This window comes from Hoplias malabaricus, chromosome 2, assembly GCF_029633855.1.
Source record: "Hoplias malabaricus isolate fHopMal1 chromosome 2, fHopMal1.hap1, whole genome shotgun sequence".
In the NCBI taxonomy this organism is placed as follows: domain Eukaryota; kingdom Metazoa; phylum Chordata; class Actinopteri; order Characiformes; family Erythrinidae; genus Hoplias; species Hoplias malabaricus.
Window position 1 is genome coordinate 22,451,865 of NC_089801.1, and position 24,386 is coordinate 22,476,250.

A 24,386-nucleotide genomic window follows, 5' to 3' on the forward strand; every position below is an offset into this window, starting at 1 on the left:
CCTTCATCTGTCACCAGCTAAAATGCGTGAATGACCTTTAAGGAACTGCACATTGCTGTAAATGTGCGTAATGATCAGCAACGTGACGAAAGATTGGCGAATGGACCGTACACCCATCACAAGCACTCTTACTCTCTGCCATATTGAATCCATCAGCTATGTATGGCGAGGATGAGAATGCAGTTCACTAGCTCCCCCTGTTGTTAACTTCCATCTAACACCAGGCACTGAGGGGGACATTTAACTGTGATTTCATTACTGGCTCTATATAATAATCAGATGCTTAAAATACACTTTGTCAAAGTGTGGACAACTCATCATTTGGACACATTTTGCCGGGCAGCTCTCCTTCCATTAAAAAAAAAAAAGACGTAGAAGCAGCTGCACATAACACTGATCAATATCAAGTGAAAATGTTTTCTCTGAAGTGATGGAGCTTCATCCAGTGTGTCTGCTATGACTCTTTAGGAATTTAATGAGAAACCAAATGTTCTAACATCTAACCTAAGGCTTTCCCAGAAGATCACAGGCCATTACTGCCGCAAAGAAGGGCAAATATTATAATACATATATATAAATATATATAAAATAACTGTTGAGCAGTTGTCCATTAACCTTTTGGATATATAGTGTAAAGTGAACATCTTTTCCAAGACCTACAACGCCTTCATGTGTGTGGAAAAAAAGAGAGGATATCATTTTTTTTTTTAAATTTAGGTTTGTTTTTATTTGAAGGTTAAAGTTAATCCCATGCTGTGTTTCAGTAAGAATACAGACGGTGCTTGTTGGCTCCGGTCAGAATATCCAGTAGTACAAATCAGATTCAAGTTACACATACTGAACGGATGAGAGAAAAGAAAAAAAATAATAAACGGAGGACAGATCAAAGAGAGCAAGAGAGAAGGCGAGAGCGAGAGAGAGAGAGAGGCCAAGCAGAGGGCAAAGAAGTTGAGCCAATGAGATGTTGCTTTAAAGAAAATAAGGAAGGGTTCAGTTCATATTTGATTTGAAGGTGAAAAACAGCCCAAAACAACGCCACCTTCCTGGTTATTTATAGTTTGAATCTGAACGAAGTGAGACAGAACGCTGAGGATTTCCCCCGCTTGACTGATTTCCTCCAACAGAGCTAAATACTACAAGCCTTTCACAGAAAACCGATAAGATGAAGAGGATAAGTTCACATAGAAACATTGGAGCAACTTTCCTGGTTATGCATAGAGGGCTATGAGCACAAACCCAGTGGAGGTTGGGGATGCGTTCAAGGCATTGAGACGTTCATGATGCATCTGAGAGCCTAAACCTGCTTTAAAAGCCTCACAGCAGGTCAGTCGGAGCCAGAGGGCACTTAAAAAACAGAATCACAAGAACATCCATCCCTTTAAAAACAAAGCAGGTCAATAAATTCATCTCCCAGAACGGTCAGTTGAGATTTACCACAGGTGTGATCCTCCCAACCACCAAGATAGAGTAGGCAAAGCGTGTGATCAGAGAAGAAATAATCCTTCCCATTAAACCACAACGAGTTCAATCTGGCAAACAAAACCGTACCGCCACTGCAGGCTGAGATAAAAGCAAATCTGAGACATGAAATAAAGCCCATACACAAACAAAACACACACACACATACGTCTCTTCAAGGTAGTGAAACTAAACTGAGGGGACAATTCTCCACGACTATTCACTCTAGTGGCCAAATTCACCTTTGGATCTGACTGTGCCAAGCTGAAGCAGGAAAAAAAAAAAACAAAGAAAAAAGGAAAACAACATTTAAAAATGCCCAGGGCACAACCCAAAAGAGCACGAAGCTAGACAGACAGGAAAAGAATGAGCGAACGCGCCAGAGAAAAGAGGGTGGCTTCGGAGCTCTTTCTGTGACACTGTGGACACCTGAGGGGGCTGGGACGAGAGACTTAGGATACATATGTGAGAGAGAGAGAGAGAGAGAGAGAGAGAGAGAGAGAGAGAAAGAAATTCATGTTGGCTGTTATGTCTCACTGGTTCTCATCTTCAACATCTTGCAGTGCTTCTTTATTCTGTTCTTCTCCTGGGAGGGGGAGAGAGAGAGAGAGAGAGAACAAAAACAAAGTGTCATGAATTTGCATCACCTTTTTTTGTCATTTTTTTGCAATTTGCATTTTTCCCCACCAAAATTATACTTTATAAATACAATCAAATATTTTGATATACACTGAATTTGCGCTGGATTAGGAACACCTACCTTGTATCTACACTCATTGTCCATTTTATCAGCTCCACTGACCAAACAGGAGCACCTTGTAATTCTACAGTTATCTGCACATTCTCTGCTCTTCAATGGCCAGGACCCCCCACAGGTAGCTTTGATTTGGGTGGTGGATCATTCTCAGCGCTGCAGTGACACTGACAGCGGTGGTGATTTGTATGGTGTAGTGGTATAAGTGGATCAGACACAGCGGTATATGATAAAATGGACAGTGAGTGTAGATAGAGGGAGTGTTTTCCTAATCCAATGATCGTTCAGTGTATGCAACTTGGCCAAACTTAAGGTCTAATTTTATATGCAGTGTGCTGCAACAAAACAACAGATTTAGAAAAGGAGTCCAATTATAACACAGTGGGATACACACAAACACAAACCTGACATTCAGTCCTACTGGTGCAGACCTACATACATCAGTTACAACACAGACGTTTTGCATTCTCACAACTGTGAGCTAATCCTAATCAGTGAGGGTTAACAAGCAGTGCAAAGTTAACATGGCGCACCAGCGACCACCACTGACACTCTCCAAGCAGACGTTTCACATTTCTTAAGCTCACGTTTGAATTCACCATGCGCACAACTCCGTCAGGACCGCTTGGCAGCGTAACCATGGCGATCGTGTGGCTGACTGCCGTGCTGTAATGTGTGGTGAGCAATTAGCCAAGTGCGACAAAAGGCCCAGAAACAAGAGGGACGAGAATAGCAACTGGTGACGTAACTCTGGTTATGCTAGCTGCTAGGAGGCAATCGCACATCGCCCCACTCACTGTAAGACTTAGCAAGTCACGCAAGAAAGCAGTGTTAGCGCAGAAAAGGCAGCAAAACCTTAGGTGAGTGTGATAGTGCGTATCTGTAGTATTTGTTTAATGAAAATTGATACATTTAACACCATACGTACGGTAAGGCTCATGAGGCTACATGACACCTACATAGGCCTCTTATACAACTGCCAGCGTTTCGAGAGGTTCACTCCAACCAGCGTTTATTTCATTAACTGATTTAGTATGTTTTACCTCAGAAAGCATTATAACTACCATATGGTGGGATAAGTCTTTAGAGGGGTGTGTGGAGGTTTATGTCACTGGTAACGCAAAACGTATGTACATGTCATGTTTGTAAATTTTGTTAAGTGTTTATTTTTAAGCTTTTTTGTTGATGCATTATCATAGGTTTCCTGTGGGTCTGTATTTGTTGTAGTTCCATTAAAAGTAAAAGTTGCCTAACCCTGCATGTAACATTTAAATTATGGTGAGCGGCTAGTTTGCACCAGTCTAAATGCCCTTTCCTGTCAAAGCAGGCAGTTCTTTGCGATGTTAAGGGGAAGAATGCACAAGGCTTTCCGACAAAGGGCAAAAGTTTGGCTTGTGAGACTAGACACACCCAGGCATTCAGACTGAACATTTCCATCAAAAACAGTAAACGAGAAGAGACAGAGATATACCCGTGTTAGTTTAAATACCTATATACAATTCTGAGAGCTTCCCTTGTGAATGCTGGGCTTGCTGTACAGAAAGTGTTACACAATTACAGTAAACTAATGTGAAAGCAGTGACAGCAGCTCACAATGCAGTTGCCCAGAGACGCACCTGGAGACAGTGCCATCGTAAATGCCTTTGAGAGCAAATCAACAAATCTTTACTTACTTACACACACACACAAAACAGGATGCAGTGGAGTACCAGTGAGTGCCCACTGTGGGTGGGCGAGCATGTGAGAGGTGGTGAGAAAAAGAGCAGAAAAGGGAGCAGATGACTTACAAAGGAGCTCTAGAGGGAATGAGGGGAGGGGTGGGCTGTCCTTACGAATCTACACCAGCATGGATGGAGGAAAGAGCCAGCAGTTAGAGCAACAGGAGCATGAGTTAGAGATGGAGAGAAAAGCTAAAACCCTGCTTGTGGTGGTAAAAAAAAAAGGAAGAGTATAATGGAGTAAAAGAATAACAAGGGGAAAAAAAGAAAAAGAACAAGAAATAGAAGAAAAACATAGAAGCACAAAGTAAAAAGAGAGAACAATATAAGAAGGTTAGGAAACAAATTAATTCACGTATTTAGAAACCAGGGAATGGGTGGTAGTGACCACTGAAGGCTCTGACCAATCAGAATAGGGCTGATGAATGTCTTAAGAGCCACAGGAACCTGAAAAACCCAGGTATATAGGAGCATTAACGGTGTATTTGTGGAGTCCCCATAATCTGAATCTCTGAATTAAATTCTATTAAACGTGTAGAGTGGGTGTTTACAAGCATGATTGTCACAAACTCAAACCCAGATCAGTTACAGTCTTACAGCTGTAACACACAGAAAACAAAAATACATGAAAAAATGTTTTCTATTCACAAAGATACCCTTTGCCCTTCACATATGAAAGGCTATATTGTATTTTGAAAATGGGAAAATGACCACAAATGTTTAAAAAAAAAAAAGGGTGCTTGGCACAAGGTTCAGACAATTGTGAAAAACGAGAGAAAAAGAACAAGACAGTCCTTTCAGAAGTTTGAGATATTAGAATACAGCTGAAGAGAGACCTATAGGTCTTAGCCAATGGCAGAAATAACAGTGATTGGTCCAGTAAGGGTTTAGTGCCATGCCATGACCTTACAAAGGCACCACAACTTTCTTCAAACTCCCTGAAGTAAAACTGACCCTGGATCAGTGTGTGCACTAAAGCTTACCATCTCCCTGCATGTCTGAAGTCCATAGTGTCAGGTTGTCGCGTAGCAACTGCATGATGAGTGTGGAGTCCTTATAGCTCTCCTCACTGAGCGTGTCCAGCTCCGCTATCGCGTCATCAAACGCTGCCTTCGCCAACCTGCCCAAGAACAGAGAGGTTAAAAGTCAAGCCTAAAGAACACAATGTCTTCACGAGTTTCAAAGAGCATGGAGTGTCTCACACACACAAAACCCACACCATCTAAGACTCAAGGGCACACTCAATTGTTTACAATAAGAATGATATGGCATTATATACATCCCTGCCTGACTCCAAAGGCAGCCCATGTAATGCCTAATGATGGAGATATTGGTTTATGAAGTATCAAATGGACCAAGACTCATTGGTCATAACCCACATCTCCCTCATGGAAGCAAAGCATGAAAGACTTTGTTGATATCTTAACTACTACATTACACATATAAATGCACTCAGCTTATGACACTAAACAAAATAACTTCAAGATTTAGCAAGGAAACGAGGAGTGGCTATGAAGAGCCCTATCCAATCATATCCACAGCTCATGTCTCACAAAGACATGAAGGTCTGGTTTGATGTCATAGGGTTGATCTTTCACAACCGTCTTCCATTCGGAGCACAAAGAACTTGTCTTTCTTCTAAAAAAAGCGTTTTATCGAGCTTACACAGCGGCTGCTGAATGAGAGGCTGGTTACGATAATCCCAGCACGTTCAAAAAGAAAAAACATCAGAGTCTTGCTTGAACCAGAGCTGCTTTCATGTGTGGTTGCCATGGATATATGCAGATGAGCACACTTCGAATCTGTACATTCAAACAGATTGCACCGGCGACTCAAACAAGTGGGAAATGACATTAGCATTAAACAAGACGTGGTGTTATAACTAAACACTCACACAGTCTTTATGTGTTAATTAGAAGAAGGTGAGAATTATGCTGAGATATATGTAGATACATGTAAACAAAAAAATAAACAGCAAACTTAAAACGACTAAATGAATAAAAACAAATAATAAAAAAATAAATAAATAAAATCTGTAAGCTTTTAAAGGTGTAGTCATACTAAGCAGCAATTTACCCCCAAAGTCCAGTTCATTTGAATAGTACAAGTGCCCGAGCCCACTTGAAGTGTTGGACCCAAGCATGGTTCAGTAGGACACCAGCACATAACCCGAATATGATCTCAATGCTCCGATACTTACTGTAAACTCACATAGCGGCAAAGGGATCACTCTGGTTTACTCATATATAATATTTGCTATAAACTACTTATATGTATATGTGCAGCACAATTATAAGACAATCCCTGCACTGCATAACTCTAAAGGGCATGTGAAAGTGCAGAGAATCACTGCTGACAGAAGCACTCCTAATAAGCCATAAAATACAATCCTGAACTCCACGGTGTGGTGCAAAAAGGCCTTCAAAATAAAAGCTACAGTCCGCTGACATAAGCATGCTCAGGTTTGGAACATTAAAAACACTATGAGAGCCCAGACCAGCGGGGGAGTGGGACAGGGAAACATCCACACTCTGGCACGTATGTTTCACCTGGGTCAAGTGTGAGTATACCCTAAGATTAAAGCTGTTAAAAGCAGTCAGTGTTCATTGAACAGCTTCTTCTACACAAACCAAAAAACCTTTCCATCCATTATATCATACAGTGTAAAAAGAACCTCCTTATGGTCAGACAGGTTTGTTGTGACAATAGCTACAACACTGCCACTCAACGCATTTAACACACAGCTCTTACAAAACCATTGTAATCCACTGTTACAGACTAGTAGTTTAGATTGGAGCTCATTGTGAGCTGTGCATGTGTTTATCTGAATGGTAAATGTATTTGTTCTACATGTGGGAGAGCAGGGTGCAACCTCTGGTTCCAAAGCTAATTTCTTGTCAGTCTAATTATGCCCACTCTGACGCTTTGCATGCCAAAGTAATTTGATCCGTCATGGCAGCCATTGATGAGGTGTTTATCATGGAACACACTGTAGTAATGATAAGAATATTACTTTATGTACAGCCCCACTGTTCACTGTACAATACACACAGAGATAAAAAACAAAATAAACAAATCCAAATGGCTACTGGATCTGGGCCATACCGGGGAAAACTGGATTAACATTGTGGGATTAAAACATACACAAAACCTACACTCCTTGACTCTGAGTGCCCAGCAGCTACATGAAACTGGCAACCCAAATCATGGCAAGGCTTTAGTAAATGCCTCTTGGGCAGACATGTGTGACTCACCTATGAGTGACTCACAGATTTTGAGCAAAACATAGTTGGACTTGAATCTTAGTCATATATTTTGTATATTTCTACTTAAATACACCATAAAATGTCATCAGATTTGTACACAACCCTATAATCAGATAGAGCTCTCATTTAAACATGAAACAAAAATATAATATCTGTTCCTTTACTTATTGAGGACTATGAGTGTCAAAGGAAGTGAACCTTTGTGTCCAGGATCTTAGTGTTTCAAGTAGTGAACCATGGAGGCCACTACCACCACCATAATTCACAGATACAGTTCATATGAGCAGAACGCAGATTTTTTTTTTTATTTCTCCACATGTAACCCCATTACCCCTTCTGACTTGCTCCCTGAGCTTAAGCAGCACTCATTTTAAAGAGCAGTGGCTTACTCCTTGCATCCCTGTCACATTATTGTGGATCGTCGAATCAAATCTTTATGTGGTTCTTGAAAATTCTGCAGGAACTGTAAATTAGGTTTTAAATAACAGAATATCAATTCAACACAATGCATTATTATATTCTTCTTCACAATTATATTATACAATACCTCACATTTTCACAGTTATAAAGATGCCCTGGGACTTAACAATGACAATAACATTCGTAACATGTTTGTCAGAAGGCGAGTTGTTGTTGGTGCTGACCTGCAGGCGCGGTCGGGGGAGTTGAGTATCTCGTAGTAGAAGACGGAGAAATTGAGGGCCAGGCCTAGGCGGATGGGGTGTGTTGGAGGCAGCTCAATCATGGCGATGTCGCTGGCTGCTTTGTACGCTACCAAACTGTTCTCTGCTGCTTCCTTCCTGTCATTGCCCGTGGCAAATTCTGCCAGGTACCTGTGGTAGTCACCCTTCCTGTACATAGACACACACACAAACACTTCAAGCATTTCTGACAGCAGGGTAATAGTTGCTCACAGCAGTGTTTGAAAGTTGCTTCAGTTTTCTGAAGGGAATACTCTAGATTTCCTAGCCCATGTTTGACCTGGCACATTTTTGAATTAAGGTCGATTATCAGGGTCAATGACCGACATGGACACCCCTCCACGTTTTCTGCCTTGTTAAGGGTTACTCAAGAGTGCCCTCTATGTTTGTTTAATGTGGGAGCAAGCTTACTGTCTGTTGTACTGAGATTAGTCTGAAAAAATGCCAGATTAATATGCAAAGGCATACTGAGTCACCAGCACAACAGGAAAAACCCTATTCCACAAGCAGTAGGAATATTACTGAAGGAGGACGTACATTTTGTAGTAGAAAACCTTCGACTCTCCTGTGTTGGCTGCAGGAATGAGGTGTTTGTCCAGTACATCCAGAATGTCATTACAGATTGATTTGAGCTCCTTCTCAACCTATACGAGAAGAAAGCAATGTTTTTTTTATTATTATCAAAGGTAAACAAACACTAAACACAAAAAGACGATATTAATATTCACATTCTGGTGAAAAACATTACACAAACAATAAGCATCGAAATAGAAAAGCTTACTGAACAATACATTAAACCAGCTTAAGTAAAATAAAAAATAAAGAACACAAAGGAGCTGACTAATGCTCGGTTTTGAAGGGCTGATATGATGGAATTTCTTGTTTCATATGTGGAAAATAAGCTACAAATACACCGAGTTATTTTTGGTCATATCTGTGAACACAGTTTAGCCAGGACTGTTCATGACACAGGCCCCTTAAAAGTGCAGATGAGGCAACTCCTCCATGATGATGAACCCTGAATTACAGCTTACCGTTTGTCTATATTCCCGGATCATTTTGAGTTTGTCTTCTCCTCCTTTGTTTTCTTCCTTCTGTTCGATGCTGCTGATTATCCTCCAGGAGGCTCTCCTCGCACCGATCACGTTCTTATAGGCAACGGACAGCAGGTTTCTTTCCTCAACGGTCAGCTCCACGTCCTTCCCTGCTACACTCTTCATAGACTCCACCATTTCTGAAACACAGGCAACAGAATTCAATAACTCATAAAAATCTCAAAATTCAATATTAACCGATTATTAAAACCATTTTTTGTGTGTTTTTAGCCAAACAACATTTGTTTCCAGTTTGACGCTGTAAGCTGAACCCACATCACTCCATGATAGAGCCAACAGTTTTGGGTAGAGATTTAGGCAGCTCTGGAGTCCTTTCATCTGGTATTTTAAACTGAATGTTATTTTTAAAAGAACACAGAGTCCCCGAGAAACATAATAACATTTAGGAAGAAACTGAAAGGTAAAAATAACATCTTTGACATTAAAGAAAGACACAAATACATGGAGACAACACAACATTCACTAAAAAGGAACTGAAACATCTTAAGTAGGAATATAAAAAAGGCCACATTCAAACCTAAAATACGGTAAACTACGCTGTTAGGAAGCTTAATCTACTTCTGTTTTTTTTATGCTGTGGTTGCTTCCAAAATGCTGTTGTGTTTTGACTCTCTGGGCCACCTTAAGGTGGTGAGTAATTCCCTAGCTACAATCACATATCCATCATAAACACAAAGGCACATTGTGCATTTTCCCGCATAAAGGCAGTGCCTCACTGACTAATAAGTGTGGTTGATAAACTGAGATCAGATTAGGGCGGTAGATCCTGGATGAGCTGTGAGTGCATCCATAACACCACAGCACAGACAGCAGGACACCAGTGACCAATAGAGAGCTCTGGGGTTTATTATTTTACATTGACTATTACGGATATTAGTGAACAATAAATAGAAATACACCAATTTTATTCCTTAAGTGAACATTTTCCATTAAATTTCCTTCCATTATGTCCTTCAAACACAACAGTACCTTCAATTTACTTTGCGAGTCAAGTCCCGGAACCTTACGGGTATTTAGTTATTATTGGAATAGTGCCGTTTCTGACTGCACAGGAAACTAACTCTTCATTTCTCTGGGTGTAGGGAGGTGGCGTTTTCCACTGTGCTATCCATTTGAGTACGTTTGTCAATTTTCCAATTTCTTGCCAAACTATATAACCACGCCCTAGCAGCACTCTGTTCTCATCCCTCTTCCCATTGACTCCTCTGATTGTGTGTCCGTGTGGGATGAGTCAGGAAAAATAAGCTACTTACAAGTTGTGAGTGAGTATTACAAAAATCCCACCTCCTCAATAAGCTCTGGTTCTTACTGATCCAGGCAATACACACTGGGTGAACATATCACAGAAGATTTACAACATTAAACCTAATTTATTCAATGTCTTATAAACAATGCATGAAAGAAGAAAGTTATACTGAGATAGCCAAATGTGCATCAGTGTTATTGTAATAGACTAATATTGCTAAACAGAGATGATTATTGACTTGTTTTTTTTTTTCCTATTATATTCATTCATCATTCTCTGTAACTGCTTATCCAGTTCAGGGTCATGGTGGGTCACTGGGCACAAAGTGGGAACACACAGTGGAGGGGGTGCTAGTCCTTCACAGGGCAACACACACACACATACTTTTGAGTCGCCAATCCACCTACCAATGTGAGTTTGTGGACCAATGGGAGGAAACCGGAGATCTTTTACTCTGTTACAGTTTAATGCAATTTTTAAAGCAACACCATTTTTTAAAATCAGCTTTTTGCAAGATGATTCAATGGTCAAGGTACCTCATCACATTTAGATTCTTGCAGTAACTCCAGGAACGTTTTTTTTTCTTTGGCTGTCAATAAGAGCACGACTCTGTGGTTAAGTTATGTTATGTATCCTTGTGCTTAAGTTAACTTCTCCCTCAGCACCAGTCTGTTCAGATTAGGCTTGGAATTATTCAAGCAAAAGACAGGTTTCAAGGGGTTCTGCTACCTTTTTAATAGCTTTCAAACCTAACAGATGCTGATTTAAAAACTCTGGCACAGTTGTCAGGTTTCAGAAGGTGCAGCTGGATTGCGAACATGGCTCTTTGCTGTACACGACACATTAAGACAGCAAGAGGTCTGCTGAGTAAACAAACTTCTGCCGAGCAACAGCTTTCAGATATTGGCATAATAAAAATTGCATTACAGTCACAAAAATATATGGCTATTATTCAGGAGCAACACCAGAACATAACACTGAACTTTTTCTCCATTTTGATTGGGGGTCTTGTTGACCATCTTATACTATGACCGTCCCCCTAATAATGCTCTAAATCAATGTTTTTTATAAGTCGTCTGTCCACTCTTGGCTGCATTAATAGCTTCTAATCTTTTGGGCAGGCTTTACATGATATACTACTGAGAGTTTGATTGCATTTAGCCATAAAAGCATTAGTCTGGCCAGGTACTGATTGAAAAATTAGTTCTGGACTGCAAACACTACTCTGAAACGTATCAGATGGAGCTCCATCACTTCAGCTGACCCCTGGCAGTGGACCTGGTGACCTTAAGCTTTTGTGCAGCATCTCTACAGGTTTATTTATGACCACATACATAAATAAATAAATGCATTTTAGACTACAATCATAAGCAAATCACATCATGCTTGCCTCTCCATAACAGTCTATACAGGACACCAGAAACCATAGCTAGATATGGCGCAGATCTGGAGTTACTCCACTCGAGCCGTACGGTGCACTGCAGTTATTTCTAACTCAATCACCTTCGACCTTTCCCACAGAGCTTGTTGCTGGGCAACCCTAAAGGCGGGGGGGAGGTGTTCCTGTCTGTTAAGAATGGTTGATTGCTGTTCTGCATTGGTTCAGAGACGGCAGGTTAAAGAGTGTTCAAGCCCTCAAGCTTTTCTCTGAAGTTCAGCATGTGTCAGCGCTGCACAACCAAAGCTATTATTCTGCTCGCAATGGTAGTCTATTTGGAGTAAAATACAAGAACTTCAAGTTGAGCTGGGGAGGGAGGGAGAAAAAAGTGATACAAATATGTTCAGAATTTATGGTATTAATGAGGTATTTTACTGCGTTTGGATATTTATTTTACATTTATAAGACGACTACTAATGTATTAATAGGAGCCATAATCCACTGATTCCTGCATTCTCCCGCATTTCTGTTAACTGTTTTGTAGTATTAAAAACAATCATTTTCATTTTATTCAACCAAATAACTATCTAAATATTAAGTAGTTTGAAAATGGCGTGTGAGATGAAATTATTCGTCACTGCATTCCATCAAAGAAAAAAGTGCTGCAAAAGCATATGCTTATTCTGTTCTTGGGTATAATATTGTATCCCCAATGTAATAGGTACTTGACAAAGCAGTTACACAAAGTGTATAATTTAATTAATAAACAACTACAGCATTCAAACTAAAGCCACATACACTACGATGCAAGTTTCAAACCTAAATATACAGCTAAGTGATCTATCTGTCTCTGACAAAGCACATAGTACTAAAATTAGCTCAAAGACATTGACAGACAGAGCATGGCTATATTCCCAATAAAATCCAAGTATAGCTCTTTAAACACCGGTTGCTGGTCTGATCACAGGGGAGAGAAAGAGTGCTGGAGATTCTGTTCTCTTCTAATGTTATTTCTGATGTTTGACAGATAAAGCATATTCCAGTTATTACACAATCTCTTCCATCTGGTGGACCACTACAGCTTCTCCAGCTGACAGCATACTTTGCTTAGAGGTGGAACTAGCTCGACATCACTGGCACAGTCTGAAAGAGGTGGGCGATATGGCAGTAATAACATACTTGGAGACATTTTCATAATGTACATCACTTTCCTGAAGTGCAGCTTTTTTAAGGCTACATGACGCCTACATCGGCCTCTAAACTACTGGCAAACTTTTTGAAAATGGCTAACTCCAACAAGCAGAAAGTTGTCAGAAATTCTGCCTGTTTATTTTGACTTAATTTCTTCTTAATTTTGTGATAGATTTGTGTGTTACGTTATTTCTTTTGTACAAAATCAGAATCTTAGTAAGTTACAGTTGTTATAAAAGCAATTTTTATTTTTGTATAAATGTTAATGTGTTGAAATAGTATGTTCCTGAAATTAATAAAATACTCTTTAATCATATCGCAAAATATATCATTACCACAAAAACACCCTGACATATCGTGATATTATTTTAGGACCATATTGCCCACCCCTAGTGGGAACCATATCACAACACCATCCATTCTGATAAGCTTTATTAACAGTGACAGTCCAGGGGAGCCATCGTGCATGGAGCAGCATTTCCTTGCACTGTCCCTCAACCATTTTTAGATCATTAAAAGATTAGTAGGAGGCACCCTTTAAAAGCGTCATTTCCACCAAATTCGCTTCCTCTCTAATGGAGAGGCTGGGGGGCTGCCAGCACCCTCAGCACAAGGAAGACCATCAATTACTGATTGTGCTGAGTGGAGCCTTGGCCTTTTATGTTGATCCAGGACCTGCTTTCCCTAAGTAATTCAATAAGAAGGCAAAAGAGAGAGCTGGTCTCAGACCTGGGCAAATGTATGCATCATAATCCAACACCATGAAAGTGCTGCAGTAGTCTGGACAGGGGAATAAGCCTAGCGCATGCGGACATGGCGGTCAGCCATTTCTAGTGGAGAAGGCATTTGCCAGTAGTCAAGCCCAGGCCTGCAGGAAGTAGGCCATTCATAACTCAGTCAGAGCAGAGCAGGGCATGGCTGGCCTCTGTCAGACACCAGAGAATGAGAGCAGCTCTGTGAAGATAAGCAGAGGAATGAGGGAAAATGATGTAATTGGAAAGGAAACATGGAGCAGCTTTGTGTAGTGAAACACTTGGCCCAAGCCCATTGGCGCTCATGAGCTGATGCACAACATTCTGCAGTGATATACAGTTTTCCAAACATAGCAAAGGAGCCACTGGTGATCTGCACGATTCGACCAATAAGAACAGAGCTCCTGTATTTCCTGCTGAAACCCAAAGTCTTCTGTAAGCCAGCACAAAGAACGAGGAGACAGGCCAAACTCAAGCATGTGCTCCTAAAATGGTTCCTAGTTTCTGGAAGAGTTGTGGATAAAGTCAAAATTGGAGCAGAACAACTATATTATCTTAAATGTTTTTCATAAACCCTTTTCACTCTCACGTGTTTTAGAAGAAGTTAAAGAACCATCCATGGGAACCATGTAAGATCTGCAGTTCCCATGGAAGACTAATCTTGCCACTTGACCTATCAATTTTAAATTGATTAAAGTGAACAAAGCACACTCTGAAAGCTGTTGTTGCATTTATTGCCATTTGAAATTGTAAAATGAAAATGTGTTTTAATGTTTTTTATAAAGAGAAAAAAATACATATGCATCCAACAATAAAAGAAGCCGTAGCACACAGCTCCAGTTCTACATGCTGAAGTTGATATGATTTTACACCTTTACTGTGGCTGACGTAACTCCTAACAGGTTTAAATTAGTGGCTTCTTTTTAGGGAGGGATAATAGTGAACATGTCAGATTCATGTGATTAATGAAGCAAAAGTGATTGTTCACTCCAAAAGAACCTTTCTGGCATGTTTGATTTTAAAAAAATGCAAGTCTTAAACTGCATTTAGGATCCTGTAGTTTCGACAGGGCATTAGATTGATATCTTTAATTAGTCAGTGTCTAGAAAGCAAGGGGAACAAGACGGCAGCAGCACAGTGTAACTCTTGCTGTGAGAATACAGAGCAATGTGACAGGCAAGGCTGATGTATGACTTGTTCCTTGCTGTAGATTGTGCGGTGGAGAAGTGCCTGCCAGAGCACAGTAGGGGGTGGAGGGGAGGGTGGAGTGGACAGAAACAGGGAGGGGAAAAGTGGGGGTGGGGGGGCAACACCATTACGCCACTGTGCTGGAATTCCTGCAGGTCTCTGTGTGGCCGGAGAGGAGACACTCCCACTGCGCACACAGCAGCACCTCACTTCATTATACTTCCTCATAGCAGAAGAATGAGAGAACAAAGGAGACAGATGGAAGAAAGGCTGAAAGGTGAAGACAGTAGGGTGGGAGTCAAAACGAGATGGCATTATTTTACATTGATACAACTCATAATAAAAAAAAAAAAAAACAGACAGTGACTTACAAACCCCAAAGTGCAAAGTTAGAAACAGTCAATTCTTCAAGATTTTTTTTTCAACAAGATTCTCAAGTGATTCATCAAGTTCCCTAAGGCCGAGAGTCCTAGAGAACACAAACGGCCTTGCTCTCTAAAGTGAGTAGGACTGTCCCCTTTCATCCATCACCAGCCACAGTGCTAACTAGCACAGATGACCGCCAGCTGATGTGACAAGTCTGGACAGTTTGCATTCTTCTCCTATGTGCTAAACTGTTTAGTGGCATTGCATCAACATCAATTTGAAAAGAAGCGGTGGGCTGAACTATAGGAAGAATGTACTTTCCACCCTTCCAACGCTGGTGGCTCTACGCATGATTGAGGGAGACTGAATGAAAGGGTGGAACTGGACACAAATATAAAGTCAGATTTTAAATTCCTTCCTTTTACAATATACTCATCCAGAAATATTATAATGTATGAAACAAGAACAATTTAAGATATATATATATATATATATATTGATTATTTTGTTTACAGAGCCTAATTGGTTCTGATTACCATGTAGATCAATTACAGCTCAAGCCAAACATTTACACACACACACACACACACACACACACACACATACACAAAGAATTTTAAATTCAGTTGTTCATAACTTCACATGTCACCCAATGGAATATACTTTCTCTCAACAAAATGGTGAGAAAATGTTCAGAAAATATTTCCTTGCGATTTGCTAGCTCTCCATCTCTCTCTCTGCTCATGGCAGATGAATCTGGATTTTTAAGACAATGGAGAGACCTCCAAAGGTTAAAGAGCACGAACCAAGATGAGGATATTGCTCCATTCCTGTTCCATATGTGGTTAATATTCACTTATTTTTGCATTTTTGGATCACTTAATTTGCAAATGTCTCCAAGTTCAGTACACTGCTAACTGCATTACCACAAGTGCTACAAAACTAAACAAGGTACAAATGTGTTTCTGTGGTAATTCAAACAGTGAATAAAAACTTACAGACAAGTTACATTTGACAAACCCACCATTTCACCTTAAAAGGCACAGAGCTCAGAATTGCGTTTCCACACAATAGTAGACATTTCCTTTAATTGCTGAAATTGAATTAAATTAGGAGGTTTGCTTTGCACAAGCTTCTTGCAATACCATCTAAAAGTGTAGCCCATTTCTGCTGAGAGAACAGAACAGCTCTTTTCCCACTGGACAGACTTGACTTGGGATTCATTTATCTGGATAAACAGAAATGCTGTTTTGTCAAATACAGGCCTAAAATATTTGTCGATTTTGTTGTCCTTGTTTTTTGAACAGGCTTTTCATTTCAAATCTTTCTTCTTCATGACTCCATCTACTTTCTGAAGAGCAGCTGTCCCTTTCTTAGCAACACAGCCCCAAAATATGATTCTACCTTCCTCATGTTTCACAGGTAGGATATGCTTGGATTAAAAAGACACATGCCTTTTCCTGGAAATTCATAAGAACTATTAAAAAAAACTTCCTTTTGTCCATCTGAATATCTGATAGTGAATAATAGTTGAGCAATAGTTTTAAAGTAACCACTGATAGGAGATACCCTACTTCACTTGCCAATTTAAACATCTGGTACCATATGTGGAGTTGTAAAAAATGGAGTTGTAAACTCTTAGCCCAAAAAAATTATAGTAAAACCGATACTGCTTTATTTAAAATCCAGAAAAGATAGTGCCAACCCTCTAATCAGGTGTTATTCCGTTTGGCTTTATTTTTACATGTGTGTTGAAATATAAACCATGAAACAGTAAAATGATTTGGCTATGTTCAATTTAATCTAAACTAATACAACTTCATAAGGTCAGGCATAGGGATAAATACTAAAATAAAAACTGAAGATACGATGAGACATTTTATAATAAAGCCTTGCCACCGTGGTTTAAATCAAGGTTACAGAATCAGTCAGTTAATCAGGACAAAAACCTCTTCTAGGCAATCAAATCATGAGCTGCCTACAAATGCCCACCAACCCCACTCTCCCAATAGCAGCTGAAAATGTTGCCATTATTCTATTAAATTCAATTGAATGTTGATTGAAGTACTCTTCTAGAACCAGTGCGATCTTGTTACTAAAAAAGGGATAAAGACTAAATTTAGAAATTGTGCATTAAAAATATTTTAAACTGGTGTATGATGATTATCTCCTTCTGAGATAATAAACATTTAAATCTATCAATATTTATTGTTTTGTCTCCTTAAGACCTCTGAAGGCTCAATCCACAAAATAATCAGATTACTAAAGTGACAGCCCTATAATATTAGTCTTAATATGGTCTGATGTTGAAGTATCATGGTACAAATGTGTTTAAAAGCCCACCCCTACAAAACAACAGGACTGACATGGGACAAGGAAAACCAACTAAAAGAGCGGGACAAAGTCACCCTGAAAGACAGAATGACAGTGTTGTAGCAGGACTTTTTCCCTCAGAGGCGGGCTTGTGCTCCATATGCACAGAGGGGGACCGGACTGGATGAGCCTGTTCTGTTCTTTTCAGAGGTTATGTAAGAGAAGAGAATCAACCCCCTGCCCCTCTCACACTCTTCAACACACACAGGCTGCATTCCTCCCCCTTGCACTGGTCTGGCTCGACCCCAGCTGCACTCTCTGCTTCCTGGGCTCCAGCCGGCTGAGTGGGCTCCAGTGGAGATGAGCTCTAGAGGGAAAGCTCACTAAAAGTTTAAAAATTGCATTCTATATCTAAGACAGGAGAACATTAAATTGTCTTATATATTAATGTGACATATTATAAGGTCCCTTAACTGGATAAGCGGCTACAGATAATGGATGAATATTATAAGGTGGTGTACAGGGTCAAATTATCTGATTCATCCTGACGTACAAGAAATATGTTTGGTTAACCACAACCAGGAGGAACAAGAGTTCAGTTGACGTTATGAGGGCATTCAGGCCTAAAATTAGCTTAATTAATAGGTCAACTGTCATGTTGTAAAATATTCTGTAGTGCTGCCTTGCTACCCTCAGCCTCATTGGTCTGACAGAGTGCAAAGGATTCTCTTACTAAAATCATTAAAGAAAACCAAACTAATTCAAGCTGCTAACCACTGATCTAGATGCTAAATGTGCTAGCAAACTATCAATGGCATAGCACGTAGCTCAATCAATAAACTTGTCTCTGTTTAAACAATAAATCAGCCAGCAAGCCAAAACCTCTCAAATCTGTCCATCTCAAGGCACAAGGCGCTTGAATGTCATCCAAAGTGTTGTTTTCTAGTCGTCAAAACAGGAAACCTTAATTTAGAAAGTACTTCTGCATAGCAATAAGAGGAGAGTATGTGTTCTAGCAATGATTACATTTTTCAATGAGACTTAACATTTCATAGTTCTAACTGAATAAACAAAACAGGGCTAAAATGGTGCACTGGTTGTAAGAAGTTAAAAAAGGGCTTCTGATGAGCTAGTGACCCAATACTAACACTGGAGCTAACTGGTGCAGCGGTAGATAGTGAGACATGGGTTTCTACACAAGGCGTGCACCGAGAAAGTATTGACACCAGTTTAGGAAAATAAATAAATAAATATATAAATAAATAAATTGTTGTCCCTAGCTAAATGGTAGCTAGCACAGTTAGCTTGCTCACAATTTTTTTTACAAATTTATGCACATAAATTATACTTTAATGTTGTTTCATTAAAGTGCTGAACCTTTTTCCCCCCACTCTATTTAACAATAACAACAATCACATGAACAGTGATTTCTGTGTTCAAACACTGGCATCTGGGACAGTTAATAATGAACTCATGCACATCCAAAGAAGAATATATTTCTTTTCACTTGTAATCACAATACTGGCCTTTGCAACACTGATATTTCAAAAGGTAGCAATATGCAAATGTGCCCTATAACAAAACATGCATCTGTAGTATTTTATTGATCAGCATTGTCACAAAAAGCTCTGCAGCTAAATCAAGATGAATCTGGGAGTTAACTTGATCCAAACCACCTTTAAACCACTCTTCACATCTCATGGTCCTAACACTGGGTTGCTAACTATTTAAGTGTGTGTTTTTTTTTTTACATTTCTGGAATAATTTGGTACTTATCTATTAGCCAAGGGGCAAGATTTAAAGGGCAGTGGAGCAGGTCGGGGGAGGGGAAATCACAGCTTTTGGCAGAGTGTAGTTAGGCACTGAAATGAAACACAGCCATTATGGTAAGCAGTGAAGGGTGTGTCTTGCTTCACAGGAGAACATGGGGGTTCTGATTTTTCTCCAAACAAAACATTCTGGTTATTTTCTAAAAAAGGTCACACCAGACATGTTCAGGACCTCTAGGATCCTTTAAGACTTAAACAGAGATTGTTCTTTCATGATCATTCTTGGTCTGAGCAATGCTATGATAATATCAGGATTTCACAATATTGTAACGTTTTGCTTTTGTAATTGTCTGATTAAATATCAGTTCTAACACATTACAGGATGTTTCCCAGACAGGAGAAGTCTAGTCCTTGACTACACAGCATTTTGCTGTGATTTTCCACTTAAAAAAGGTGGATATAGTCCAGGACTAAGCTTAATCCCTGTCTGGAAAACCGGCCCTTTATAAATTATCATTAATAAACTTTGCAATGACCTGCTTTCTTTGTTCATTTTGTTAAATTAATTTTTGACATTACTTGACTGTGTTGCTTCAATTATACTTTACTACTTTTGTGGTCCTAAACAAGAGCAAAGAGAAACTAGGGAAGCCTACTTTAGCCGGACTGCCATTAGCCATATAGCCACTGTCACAGAGGTGTTTCTGGAATTTCAACAGGAACGCCCAAAATACATACCCTTGTCATTGGAAGGTCTGGAGAAGCGTTGGTGCTTCATATCAACGTCCTTGTTTACAATAATAACAAGTAACATTTCTAACAATTCACAAACATTTCTATAAGGGCCCAACTGATAAAATGTTGCTGTCACAAATTCACAGCCTTGTTTATTTTGAGTAACATCTCATTTTGGTGTTCTTTAATAATCTGAAACTTTTGCCCATTTTTGTGTAAAACAAAGGTGTTAAACAAAAAGCTGTGCAGATGTAATTTACTCGTCAGAAAGTCAGTAACGGTGAGATGTGTCTGTGTATTTGTGTCGTTATAAGGACAGACAATATTTCTGTTTGTTAAATATGGAGTAGAAAACAAAAGGCTGTGTCACAGAAACATTCTCCAAACATAAAGAAGAGACTATGATAAATACTACCTCAACAACGTTCAACACATTTCTATTCGAGGCTCCATTAAAACACTGAGCTGCTCACCAAGGTGGATGGTGGACCTACAGCGCTGAAGCGGTGTGAGTGTGCCCCAGTTCAGCTCTCAACTCTGTGAACCCTTGAACGTGCATTTTTTAGGACCCAAAAAGAGACTTGTCCAAGGAAAAGAAGCCCTCTGGTCACTGCCGAATGGTTCCAAGTTTAGTTCACGAACTGGAATCTGAAATATTGCTGAACTAACAACAGCGCCACCTTAAGTTCTCTCTGTGAAATACGGCTGAATTAACAGTTCCGACTCGCGCATGTGCGTTTCAACATTAGGTGTCAGTCAGTCAGTCGGTGAGTACATATGCCTCTTCTAGGCCTGCCCGGCAGGCAGTCAGGCAAAAATTAAAGCGTTTTTCTCTCAATGAAATTAACCATAGCCTAATTTTAACTAAGACCTCAAGGCAGGCACTTGTAAGAAAAAAAAAGGAAAAACTGTGGTGGAAATTTCAGAAACACCCCCAAAATTACAAGCAGCCCTCAGAATCTCCCTGCAAGGTCTTTCTGGACACTTTCTGCTCAATGGCCTAGATACTAAGAAAGTGACCAAACCTGCACCAATATGTTGGTGAATCTACAGCTCTCCGTTTCTCTCTCTCACACACACACAAAATCCAGACCTTCGTCTTAACACTGCACACACTGTGATTTAGACAATGATGACAGCTTTATCACTATGGCAACTGCCTTTTTTTTTTTTTTTTTTTTTAAATTGCTGAGCACTCTGTCTTACAGTGGGCACTGATCCTTTGCCAGATATTGGTATCTGCCCAATAATAGCCCAGCCCCACTCCCTGAGAAAAAAAAAAAAATTAAATAAATAAATAGAATTTAAAAAATTAAACACAGTGCAATAGTTACTGGAATCTAGGATGAATGGAATTTATTTCTGTAACAAATCTAACATGAAATAACACAAGTCACAGTATTACTTCAAAATGATCAGCATTGGAGAGTTGATTTGACATGTTTAGATTGTTTTTGTGAGATGAACACAATCAACATTTTAAATTCATCTGCCCATTCAGCCCCACCTATAAATTTTACATTATCATTATAGGTTATAAATATGTTTCAGTGCAGACTGAAGTTTGTTTAATTGTAGGAAATTCAATTTGTAAATTGGGTGTTTAAATATTAATTCATTCTATTTTTGGTAGATAACCCCAGACAAATATCTTAAGTGGACCTGAAAGATTACCATATGTGAAAAATAAAGGACAAGTTCTACAGGTTCTGTTTAAGACTAGCAAACTTTCTAACAGCTGAGTTAGTCAGACGGGCTAGTTCTATTCCATTAAAAGCAGAGTCCCAGGTTTAAGACTGATATATGTAAATTAGCTTTGTACTTATTGGGTGTGCCATATTGGTATTTGTTAAGAAATAAACATTTTGTGCTGAAACATCCTTTACTTCATTCTTCAATCAGAATGGGCGGGGCAACAGTAAATATGTAGGCTCTTGTGACATCATTAAAACAGTGAAATGTAATTAATTTACTATTTGTGGTATTATTTGTGTAAATTTCTATATGTGGACTCAGTCAGGTGAGGAATTTTAAAGAATTGTTCAAAAACGTGGGGAAATCACTCTTGATCCTCTAACTTGCTATACAGGTTATGTTCGAATATGGGTAATTCAACAGAAGTAAGAGTTCCAAACCCATTTCTGAACTTATGAACTTAACACAAAATAATTAAATAAATAAAGTTTAACAACTGCCAACAGTCAAAAAGTCGTGTTTTAATGTAGCGAGCTTGCTACACTATACATCTTTCTGGTTAGCAGGCTAACTGGATACTGGACTCCACATGAAACCAGACCCTATGTTTAACGTTTCGCAGCTGCTGCAAATCTTAAAGTTCAACAAATGACAGACTACATTTACAACACAGAAACCTCGGCAAACGTTGGTCTTTTCTCAAAGTTTCATGCAGACAATAAATGGCCAAAAATCTGGAGGTAACTCGCTAATACCATGACTCAGTCACATCTCCGCTGCTAGCATTCGAGCTAACGTTAATCTGGGCTGTGTCCCAAATGGCTCGCAGTCTAGTGCAATAAGGTTATAGAATTACGACTTCTATACAAAAATTAATTAGCCGTTTACAGAAAACAGTGTCTATCAAAGCACGAGCCCTATTTAATAAACGCTGTTTATTACACTGCTATAAATGTAGAAGCCAGTTTCATGACATAAGCAACGCACTACGGAGGGCGTGAGGAACAAATTGGGATTTACCCATTATCTCAATCATTCATCCTGCGTGGCCCACGGGCGTTTAAATCACATTTTAACCATATCACGAAATTAAAACAGCTCATTATTTAATAACACCACGCTAGTATATTGTTTAGCAAGCTCGTGGTGTTACATTAGTAGTCTTCCAGTTTCACAGGAATGTGGACGAAGCTGAAGTTGGCTTACTACTCGAGATTTCAGTTCCACCTTAAATGATGCCGCAGTTAGGTTATATTTTGGAGCACAGTGGGGTAGTTCCACAAGCTGTCGTTTTGTAGTAGTAACTGTAGTAAATTAGTGTCTGGCGTCTTCCAGAGTATGGACAGGAATTTCACATACTATTCTGAATAGTTCACTCCACCTTAAAAATGGTGCAGTGGTTAACATAGCTACATCCCACCGCCTTGGTTTACTGCTATACCACGCTATAGTAGGAAAGTAGTAAGTTTTTTTTTTTTTTACACAATAGTGACAACACGTTGTCTTAATGTGCTAATCCCCCATTCCACCTTAAACAGTGCAGACTAGCTTAAACACTTCACCATTTAAGGTGGAACGGAAAACTCGCATAGTGAGGCAACTTCAGCCTCGTAAAACGCGGCCCTTTCCATTAAATTATCGTTGCCCCCTCTTCATTTTCATTGCAGGATAAAAAGAAACCCATCAGACTGACAACATAGTAAAATCTTAACACTATTCACAACATGTCGACCAATAAAAATAAACAATGAAGACCGAAAAGATTAGAGCAAAGGGAGAATGGGGAACAGGAGATGGAAAAGGGCCTGGAATGGAGGCGGCTGCGGGTGGGAAATGTGTGGAGCAGATACCGCAATGTTCACCGGGCTGTAAAAAGAAAACAACACTAAATAAACCTTCCGCTTTACCGTCGTATCTCTCCGCTTGCTCGGCGAGCTTCGCCTGGTAAACGAAGTGCTCTCGGTCGGCCATGGCGATGCTGGGACAGGCGGCGCTGGAGCGAGGCTGTGGCCGGGGCGTGTTGCTCTGGCGGCGGATCGGAGCTCCCACTCTACCGGTAGCTCGACTCTAAAGATGGCGACTTAACTCTCTACGCGTCTAGGAGGCTTACGCACATACAACAGCACCACCACTCTCAGACAGGCACAAATACACAAGTACAGGCTGAAACTCAGTGCTCTACCTCAAACATAGGCTAGAATGCATAAAGGCTGAAACTCGGGGATCTACCGCAAACATAGGCTCTAAAATACCTGTAGACTGAAACTCAAGGCTCCAAATCGTAAGCTTAAAAGAAAGGATCTAACTCATGCACAGGCATAGTCTTACAGTCTGATTCCTGTACACTATAACACAATTTAAGTATTCTAAATAATCTAAGAGATGTAAAGTTAATAGGAGGGTGTGCACAGGTTATATGCAAATACTGTGGCATTTTATATTCTGGAGCTGAGCATCTGCATGGGCCTTGAAACCAAATCTCTGGAGAACAGTCTCGATTCCAATTGCAGAATAAAATGTAAAAAATAAGTATATTTTGTTCTAATAGCAGATATGCTCGTGCCTGTAGCCTGGATGTTGGCTAGCCATTATGATACAACACCTGTTACTAGTCTAAAAAAATGTTCTCAAATGTATCATCTCTGTCAATAACTGTACATTAATCATAAATACTATTATCCAGAAATGATTCATTTTTGAAAGTAAACAAATTATGTAGTATTTTAAATTCAGTATTCTAA

The 24,386-nt window shown here is 39.7% G+C and overlaps 1 protein-coding gene across 1 annotated transcript; it reads right to left on the reverse strand.

The window, feature by feature from the left end:
* Positions 1 to 719: 719 nt before the first annotated feature.
* On the reverse strand, positions 720 to 23,837 carry LOC136675579 (14-3-3 protein epsilon-like). The gene is made up of 6 exons (XM_066652206.1): positions 23,553 to 23,837; positions 8,932 to 9,131; positions 8,435 to 8,541; positions 7,841 to 8,047; positions 4,914 to 5,050; positions 720 to 2,044 (listed from the first exon to the last, which is right to left on the reverse strand). The coding sequence occupies exons 1-6, from the start codon at positions 23,614 to 23,616 to the stop codon at positions 1,992 to 1,994; spliced, it is 768 nt and encodes a 255-aa protein (XP_066508303.1). The 5' UTR covers positions 23,617 to 23,837; the 3' UTR covers positions 720 to 1,991.
* Between the last annotated feature and the right edge of the window lie 549 nt (positions 23,838 to 24,386).